Source organism: Leguminivora glycinivorella, chromosome 1 (genome assembly GCF_023078275.1).
Source record: "Leguminivora glycinivorella isolate SPB_JAAS2020 chromosome 1, LegGlyc_1.1, whole genome shotgun sequence".
NCBI lineage: Eukaryota > Metazoa > Arthropoda > Insecta > Lepidoptera > Tortricidae > Leguminivora > Leguminivora glycinivorella.
Genome location: NC_062971.1, coordinates 23,172,055 through 23,182,076, shown reverse-complemented (window position 1 = coordinate 23,182,076; position 10,022 = coordinate 23,172,055). Strand labels below are relative to the sequence as shown.

The 10,022-nt window shown below is 38.0% G+C and overlaps 1 protein-coding gene across 1 annotated transcript; it reads right to left on the bottom strand.

Moving 5' to 3' along the window:
- Positions 1-403: 403 nt before the first annotated feature.
- On the bottom strand, positions 404-8,090 carry LOC125226922 (limbic system-associated membrane protein-like). The gene is made up of 10 exons (XM_048131105.1): positions 7,933-8,090; positions 7,033-7,166; positions 5,581-5,776; positions 4,914-5,045; positions 4,559-4,753; positions 2,555-2,612; positions 2,106-2,364; positions 1,792-1,876; positions 1,451-1,573; positions 404-1,075 (listed from the first exon to the last, which is right to left on the bottom strand). The coding sequence occupies exons 1-10, from the start codon at positions 7,982-7,984 to the stop codon at positions 723-725; spliced, it is 1,587 nt and encodes a 528-aa protein (XP_047987062.1). The 5' UTR covers positions 7,985-8,090; the 3' UTR covers positions 404-722.
- Positions 8,091-10,022: the final 1,932 nt, after the last annotated feature.

Genomic DNA, 10,022 nt, shown 5'->3' with positions numbered 1-10,022 from the left:
TCGCGCTATAAATGATAAAAACATCTGGCCGTCCCTATCGCACTCACAAATAGTGCGATAGGGACGGCCAGATATTTTATCATTTATCGCGCGACCATACTTGCCTTCCAGGCAGGCAATTATGGTCCCACGATAAATGATAAAACATCTGGCCGTCCCTATCGCACTTACTAATAGTGCGATAGGGACGGCCTGATATTTTATCGTCTATCGCGCGACCATGCTACCCGTGCAGATGTGTGTAGGACTTTCGGTGGATAGAGGAATCTGAAAATCTGCAATATTCCAATTTTTTACTATGGTCCTAACAGCGAAATAAAATATGAACGGGTGAGCCATGTTTATGGTCTATTTGCATAACGTGAAATTCAAAATTAGGCTGGGGTAAAAAATACTATTTATGATTACGAATGCTGTTTTATTTCACACACCGCAGTGTTGGCTGCAAATATGCTTTAAGTATAATACACTCTTAAAATATACACTTAATATTTCTCCAGCTATACCCGTTCTTCTTAAGATGAAATTACCTATACAAAATGAAGCGAATTAAATATTTGAACCTCAATATTTACACTGTAATTATAATAGTTAACTACCCAAATATCCGATTTTTTAATCCAAAATAAACCCAATCCAAAGTATTAAAATTGCAAATTATTCGGAGAAATGACAAAAAAAAAACGGTGATTTAAAAGGTGAATTGAATAGTGATCACAATGCTAAACCATTCTCACAACAAAAGTGCAACCGACAGCGACTATCAAAACACCTGCGGCAAAGAACAGGCCGTAAAACCTTCCAGAATCTTCTGATGGCGGCGTTGCTTGCTTCTCAGTAGTAACAAGCGAATCGTCTTCAGTTGTTTCTGTCTCGGCCTCAGTGGCTTCTTCTACATCGCGATCTTCTTTCGACTGTTCTTTAACTTCACTCTCTTCTTCCTCTTCATCGCTCCCTTCTTTGGTTGATGCTCTAATTGAGTTAGACCAGAGTGAGTCACCGATGTCGTTCTTGATGCGTAATCGCACCCAATACTCGGTCGATGGCTCTAAACCCTCTAATACAGCCATAGTGCCTGAAATTATTTATAAATAGTAATTCTACTTATGAAATAGATCTAAAAAGATATAGGTAGATGTAGAAGATAAAGAAACAAAAACTATGTACCACTATTACTAGTAGTCAAATCTCCCTAAACAATTTAAAAGTTTATACTGAGGAGTTTATTTTCAAGGTTGCATTTATTAGAATATTAACTACATATATCAGCGTTAATTGCAGTAAATGTTTCTGTTTTATGATTTTTGATTTCTAATGTCGTAATATATTAGCGGCTATGTAACTATACTAGCTATCCTTAGTAAAGACTCTTTAGTGGTTGTAACAAAAATATATGAATGTGTAGGTAGGTACATAAGTACTAATGCTGGTTTATATACAGTATACATACTATCTTCAAGAACTTCACCAGTCGGGGCTGAATATAGTCTTGAATGTTTCCAATCTCGTTCTCTCAACGCAGTCGCTCTTTTTCTTGGCAGTTGCGCCGTTGGCATATATTGTACTTCAATTTCTAAAAAGTAAACAAAGCGATTAAAAGCGTGGCTTGTCATATATGACAGTTTAGTAAATCATAATCATCAGTTTAGTAAGTGGCACTGAAACAGTAGTTCATGTGCTCTGCCTACCCCTTTATGGGATACAGGCGTGATTATATGTATGTATGTAGTAAATCATTGGAGTAGGTATAAAATACTTCTAATGAAATTCCCCAATAGGGTATTTACTTACTGTTTATATCAAATCGTATTTCTTCATTCCACGAAACATTCAAAACAATGGTTTTGCTCGTCGTTAGATCCTCATTAAGTTCTACCTGGAAACGATATTATTTCATAAATAATTGCGGAACAAAACATTTCACTACTATTTACATGTATTTAACGGGCTTTCCTCACTTCTACCTACCATTTCAATAGACATGATGATTGAAAATTTTGCCGCATTTTTGCGCTCGCTATCAGATCAAAGTAAATCCGTATGGGATTATTCAATAGAATCAGTAATCGATAGGTACCACCAATTTATAAATATAATGTACGTACCTCATCAGGTTTTTTGGGGATCATAGACTCCAGTATATGAAATTCTAATTCAACATCTCCTAGTTGGTTTGACGCTTGGCAAATGTACTGACTGTCGAAGCTATCCTGTGATACTTTTATTGGCAAAATGGAAGCAGAATTATTATCAGCAGTAACTATTTCTTTGTCAGATATTTGGACTGCATTCGGTCCTTCGTTTCTTACAAACCACTTATAGGTTGGTAGAGGGTAGCCATCAGCTTCGCATCGCAGAAATAAACTGAAATAGGTAAAAATATTTCATTCTATTGCTAACCCATTAGAAATAGGAATGACTATCATGGTTAAATATTCCTATTGCAGTTTTGAAAAGTAACATACTGCAACTGACATTACGTTGTTAGCGAATACCTCTATTCGCTAACAACGTAATGTCAGATAAATGTGATATCACTAATGAATCAACCCACCTTTCACTTTCGGTTCCGTAAACATTCTCCTTCGTCCTATCTCCAAAGGTAGGGGCATCTGCAAGTTATGGTTTGTTGGTAAAATTATAGAGAAACGGTCAATTCCATTCACACGATTAAAAATTTTATTAAAATCGTAAAGCATAGGGATGAGGAGGGACGAAGGTCATATGATGCCAAAGGTAAGGGAAATAGAAAACCATGAAGTAATATGAAAAAAATGGACAAATAATATGAAAATAAAGCATAACTAATATGATTAATGAAGTGTCGAAAGATATCTAAATATATAAAAGAAGAAGCTGACTGACTGACTGACTGACTGACTGACTGACTGACTGACATATCAACGCACAGCCGAAACCGCTGGTCCTAGAGATTTCAAATTTGGCACGTAGGCTCCTTATATAGTGTAGAGGAGCACTAAGAAAGGATTTTCCAAAATTCACCTCCTAAGGGGGTCAAATGGGGGTTCAAAGTTTGTATGGGGAAACAAGATTAGTTTGACTATTTTATTCGAAACTTCACAGGAAGATTCCTTAAGACATATGACTGAATACGTGTTTCAGGTTTTTTGAAAATTTAACCCCTAAAAGGGTGAAAAGGGGGTGATAAAGTCAAAAAGTTAATATGGGTATCGTTTTTATGTTTATCGGGTCGCTGATCACGATAAATACAACGTTTTTAAAATCTAACGAGGCGGAAGTTAAATACCTTCTCCCCTGTTGTTGTGTCTAAATATATAAAAGAAAAAGCTGACTGACTGATTGACTGACATATCAACGCACAGCCGAAACCGCTGGTCCTAAAGATTTCAAATTTGGCACGTAGGTTTCTTATGGGGATGGGGATGGGGATGGGGATGGGGATGGGGATGGGGATGGGGATGGGGATGGGGATGGGGATGGGGATGGGGATGGGGATGGGGATGGGGATGGGGATGGGGATGGGGATGGGGATGGGGATGGGGATGGGGATGGGGATGGGGATGGGGATGGGGATGGGGATGGGGATGGGGATGGGGATGGGGATGGGGATGGGGATGGGGATGGGGATGGGGATGGGGATGGGGATGGGGATGGGGATGGGGATGGGGATGGGGATGGGGATGGGGATGGGGATGGGGATGGGGATGGGGATGGGGATGGGGATGGGGATGGGGATGGGGATGGGGATGGGGATGGGGATGGGGGGGATGGGGATGGGGATGGGGATGGGGATGGGGATGGGGATGGGGATGGGGATGGGGATGGGGATGGGGATGGGGATGGGGATGGGGATGGGGATGGGGATGGGGATGGGGATGGGGATGGGGATGGGGATGGGGATGGGGATGGGGATGGGGATGGGGATGGGGATGGGGATGGGGATAGGGATAGGGATAGGGAAGGGACAGGGATAGGGAAAGGATAGGGATAAACGTTTCAATAAGAATACTTTTATTACGCGGGCGAAGCCGCGGGTAAAAGCTAGTATAGAATAATAACCTAACCACAAAATTAAAAATTTGAAAAAACCCCCGACCGTGACATAGTAGACCGATTTTCATGAAACATGGCTAAGAACACTCCCGACTAACTCAGCTGTCAGACAAAAAAAACTAAATCTAAATCGGTTCATCCGTTCGAGAGCTACGATGCCACAGACAGACACACACACAGACAGACAGACAAACAGACAGACAGACAGACAGACAGACACGTCAAACTTATAACACCCCGTCGTTTTTGCGTCGGGGGTTAAAAATACAAGCTGCACTAAACCCAAGGGAACAGTGCGCGTAGCCGAATGCACAAACGCTCACGAAACGCTCACGATAATATCTCTTTCGTAGCTATCTATCTCTATCGCTCTTGCGTATTGGCGCGACAGAGCCAGACTACATTTCTGCGGCGTTTCGGTGGCGTTTCGCGTCGCAGAAATGCCGTTCGGCTACGGGGCCAGGCAAGAGAATGACGATGATATAAAAAAGTCAACAATTGCGTATAGGCATGCAATACTTACGGTTAATATTAAGAACAATGTCGATAGTTTGATTTTTTCCACATTTGTCTGCTAATTCCGTTTCTTGAGTGGCGACACACGTATAGACACCGCTATCCTCGACGCTTAGTGACATAATAGTAAGTAATCCCTCAATTCCTTGCCTGTTGTATTTCGTCATCACTCTGTACTTAGGCATGTCTTGGTAATCAAATTCTGTGAAGAAAGAAATGAACCATTCAACCATATGAGAAAGTACTCTTAGTAAGGTAAGTTAGCACCAGTTACTACAAAATTATAACACGTTATAAGAATATACATATACAAGGTTCAAGTAAAATATAGAAATGCTTGACTTATCTTTATAATACGTTACCGTTTATAACTCGTCCATTTCTAGTCCAAGATATTGTGGCCTCGGGTTCTCCCTTTGTTTGGCAGGACAACGTATAAGAGCGACCCTCATCTGCAGCTACTTCAGTAGGTGTTCCTTCAAAATCCGTAGGATCTGGACGCAATAGTATATAAGGCTAAAGTAATGAATATGAAAGAATTGGCTTTAGAAGTAGTAAGTAATCTTTAATAGTTCAGGGGGCCGATTTTTGAATCTCGGCCATTCGATTTCGTGAAATTTGTTCAATAATATCTCCACTACTAGGATTAGCGATTTAAATTCTGCTAACAGAATCGAAAACGAGTGGTCATTACTAATTTTAAAATTACTAGCCGTCCTTTTCCAAAAATAGCATTACTTCGTTTTCCACAGACTTTCGAACGGCGAATTCATGCGTTCGAAATTCAAAAATCGATCCCCTGAACTCAAAACAAATTACACATTTTCGCGACTGGCTCAGTTGGCCGAAATTATCCAATAATAAATCTTCTATGGTCTTTAGGCCTGACCAGAAATATATGACTATTGTCAAGAGGGCGCTGTTATTTTGATGTATGTATGCGGTGACATCTCAGTACAGTTTGAAGGTTCTAATGTTATTCCGTAACATGGCGCGTAGTCATATCTGGTCATGCTTTAGGAAGCTTACCTATGACGCAAATGGAGACATTCCGAACGGTATCTCCCGCGCGGCACACCCACACCCCACTGTCGTGCACCTGGGCCTCCGTGATGTTTAGCACCAGCGCGGGCGCACGCGGCGACTGCACGAAGTACTGCGACGTGTACACGCGCCCAGATTGGATGCGAGATATGGCGAGCCCTTTAGGGTTGTACCATTTTATCTGCATAAAAAAAAAATAAGTCGATTTTTGCTACGTACTAATATTTCATTTTTATCTTGTTTTATCGTGATTATGGAAACAGTAATAGTTAGAACAAGCAAACAATACAGAGTTTAAGGAGACTTAGTGTGAAAGTAGCGAGTTAATCTGGTTCAAGAGTTGTATACAAGGAATGATACCGCTTTGCTGTTGGGAGCCTATAGCATCAAGTAATTTTGACTTAACAAATTTGAGTTTGGTTTATTAGACACTGAAACTGTAATTTTACTGTTCTCATTGTAAGTACTCATGGTTCAGTTTTTCCGGTCAGATCAGGAAAGTAAAGTACTGAGATAAATTACTCCTACTTGTTCCCGTTCTCTTTGACCACTTGCCATTCATGACGAGATAAATGGTAATGATTTAAATCGTTAAACAAGTATAGCCATGTTGGCCTGTCCACCATAAGAATAAAAATACACTATCATAACTAAAGATCGTTATCAGCGTGCTGTATTGGTGGCAGAGTATGGTTGGCAAAAAAACAAATACACAAGTATTTAAAACATTATATACTTAACAAATTATGTAATATACACATATTTATAATTATTTATCTATATTACACTGAATAAATAACTAAAATTTGTTCAACAGATTTGGCTTCGTGCACTACTTTTGACTTGAACTGGGTACTTGAATAACAATTCTAGATAGTTTTATCTAGAGTGCATTTGATTATTTGGATTAAAATAATATGTCTACACTTCGCGTAATGTATTTTTATGACATAATTAATGTCATTTACGTACCTATACTGTTTTAAAAATATATAGTTCATCGGAAAAGGCTTTGTACCGTAGAGGTGTAATCCTAAGAAGGTAAGTATTTTGTAGTTAAGAACAAAGTGAATATTTAAATGTAAGTATTTGTTTTTTTTGCCAACCGTACCGTTTGCCACGAAAAGTGCACCTTGATAACGATCTCTAATTCATAACATTAAAGTGGTCATATGATTCAAGATTCAAGATTCAATAGTTTATTCATGGTAAACACATAATTATTATATCATACTTTAATATGTTATTCTTATTTTATATCATATAAGTCTAAGGGTCCACTGAAAATCAGCGTCGTGGCACTATGTGCTCCGACATATGCTGAGTGGCATCCTTTTTGGAACAACAATCTGTACATTTACCACTTATGCAACTGCCAAGATGTAACGTGTTGTTTCGAATAAATTTTATTTCATTTCATTTCATTTCATATCATACCTCTTGGTTTTTACCCGACGCTTTACAGCTAATAATTTTTCGCTCTCCCGCGTCAACAAATATCCCATCTCCATAATCAGAGTTGTCATCCAATGTTACGACTTGATTACTGCCGATTGTATTCAGTCCATAAACTGAAAAAATGTGCTATTAATTAATGCAGAGCCCAACTGGGGTAGTACCTCCGCCTTACAGAAGACCGCAGCCAAATAGCACTAGACCCTACTCATAGTGTTGTGTTCCTGTCGGTGAGTAAGGCTGCCAGAGCTCAATGAGGGTGCGGTGTGCTGATGACGGGAGGACTTACGGAACTAACTTGTTCCGTCTATTGTCCTTTGTGTCGTCGGCAACCCGCACCTTCCTTAGAACTTGTACACTCCTTTTTGCTGTGTACTTAGCACAGCAAAAGGAATGTACAAGTTTCTAATGGGGTGGCAACGCGCATGTGACACTGTTTGAGTTGCAGGCGTCGATAGGTTACGGTGACCGCTTTACATCAGGCGGCCCGTATGCTTGTTTGCCACCGACGTAGTATAAAAAAAAATGCTACTTTTACCTACTACACAGAAATGAATGCTACTAGAAGCAAAGTCTTTCTAGCCTGAAGTATTACTAATGGTTTTATATTTTATTTTTATTATTACTCATACAAATATGCTTGGTGCGTTTAACATAAACTTTATTGAGCTTGTATTATGACAGAAAATCAAACTAACAGTAATGACTCGTAGACTAAGTATGCAGTTAAATAAAAGTAACGATTAGAAATAAAAATGTCTTTCTGTATTTCCTTTAGTTCATTTGTTTTTACAATATTTTAATGAGACGAAATGAGACAAAAAGCTAAAGTATGGTTACAAGTGTAGTTTCTACAAATAGTTTACATAATATACTACTCACCCGCTCTATAAAACATGTACACAAACACGATTACATAAAAAGCCCACTTCATTTTAAAAATTTTGCAAACTTTTACAACACTAAGTTAGTTGTATACTAACATTACTTATAATATTAGCGACGATTTCGCGGTGCCAGTTGAATCGTGAATGGCCAGACTGTGTTTGCACCAGCCTAATTAAAATAGTTAATTCCAACAATGTCGCCTGAATTAACTCGAAATATTAAAAAGGTCACAGAATTGAACTAAACAGGAAAATTAGATCAGTAGCCTTACCATGACTTTTTTGAGTTAAAAAATACGTTACGTTTTCAGTGAGAGTTACGGAAAATGTATGGAAAAACTGAACAGCGCTCCAAGCGGAAACGCTCACGTACTAAAATTTTCATCGGTACCATAAGTTATCAACGTGTTTACTCCGAGTTTTCAATACGTTCCTAACTTTACAGCTAAGGCGCTCTCTTTCTGATTGTATGAAGTCAATAGAACCAGAACTATTTGACAGTCTCTAGTGAAAACTCAATACTTTACGTGAGTAATCATTGACAGTCACTAGCGTAAAAGTAAACCACCAATTCACTGTGATGTGTCATTATTACTGTCAAATTATATAACAATCCCACAACATTTTCTCGTTTATATTTGCAATTTTAAATACAATTATGACTAATATGTATTAATTTATAATATTACGTGTAATTCAAGAACAGCTTACATGTACCAGTTAGTCAGTAGTTCGATAAAAAGATAAACCAGTGATGAAACCAGTGTTTGATACTTTTACAAAGGTAATGAGTTATATTTATTCATCATTTTGTACTGTTTAGCTACAGTTGAGATGATTATATTGGTTGCTTTCAGAAAAAGAAGATATTATTGAAAACAATATTTCCATGCCAGCCGTATGGTATTCAGCAAACCGAACGTAGAAGATTGTTCAAATTGATAATGATTGAGGCAGTTAAGAATCAACTGATTACCTACAGCAGCAGGCAGTACCAATTCATGGGCATGTTAGTTCCTCAATGCACAATACTTGTACCTGTAGTCACCATAACACCATATCTCGTGGGTATATATTAGAAGTGAACCAAAGGAAAAAACTTCAAAAAAATTATCCTATTACTGAAATAAAGTATCTCATTCTGTGACTTTGTTTAATTTGTAATATTCTTGAGTAACTGGCTAAGTATTTAATAAATTGATGTGAAACGAAAACTAAAAACCTAAAATTCAGCGTTTTCGTACATATCAAACATCAATTACAACGACATCGACATAGGTAACGACAGTCTAAGGTAAGGTATAGAACTTTTGAAGGCAATAAGCCATTATGGGGCCATTATGAAGATTATAATTTGATACAAAAGTGAGTAGAAAAAGCATTTTGAAACAAGTAAAAATTGTATCTAATTTTTTGGCAGGGCACGTAGCCAAATGCACAAACGATTATGATTAATATCGTTATCGTAGCTTAGCTATCTCTATCACTTTTCCGTATTGACATGACAGAGCTAGACTGAATTTCGATCGGCGTTTAGCGCATAGATTTAAAGTCCATGGTTCAGCGTCAACGATTGATATTTCAGCTAAGTCCTAGTGTCAAAGTTGACAAAGTTATTTTTTTTTAATTTATTGGGAGCATTGGCAACTTGGCAATCAGCACAAACATACAATATTTAATACAACATACAGCAGAAGAAAAAATTACAGGAATAACAATTACTTTGTTAATCATAAAAGTAATATTGCACATATTGAAATGCTAAACTTATGACTATTTAGTAACTACACAATACAATGTTTTATGAATGAAAAGAAGTATTTTTGAACAATTACAAATTATTTACAAAGCGCCAATAGTGTGCAATTCATAAATTATAGGGTTTATGCCTACAGCCTTCAAGTTCATTTCCCGGTTCTTTGCTTGGCGGAAAATCCCAACAAACCCTAATAGGGATAGGGGTAAGGTTAGGGATAGGGGTAATCGGTCGGCAATCGGTAATTGTAAGCGATAATGCGAGAAAGTACTTTTTACCCACCGACAATAGTGCCCAGATACGGAGCTATGTGAGTTCTGTTGTACAAT

Bases quoted from the DNA above. Each gene is read 5' to 3' on its own strand.
- LOC125226922 (XM_048131105.1), bottom strand. From the start codon at position 7,984: ATGAAGTGGGCTTTTTATGTAATCGTGTTTGTGTACATGTTTTATAGA. The intron at 5,777-7,032 runs GTATGATATGAA...TTTTTTATGCAG, and splicing joins CGTCGGGTAAAAACCAAGAG to ATAAAATGGTACAACCCTAA. The intron at 1,574-1,791 runs GTAAGTAAATAC...TTTACTTTTTAG, and splicing joins AATACGATTTGATATAAACA to AAATTGAAGTACAATATATG.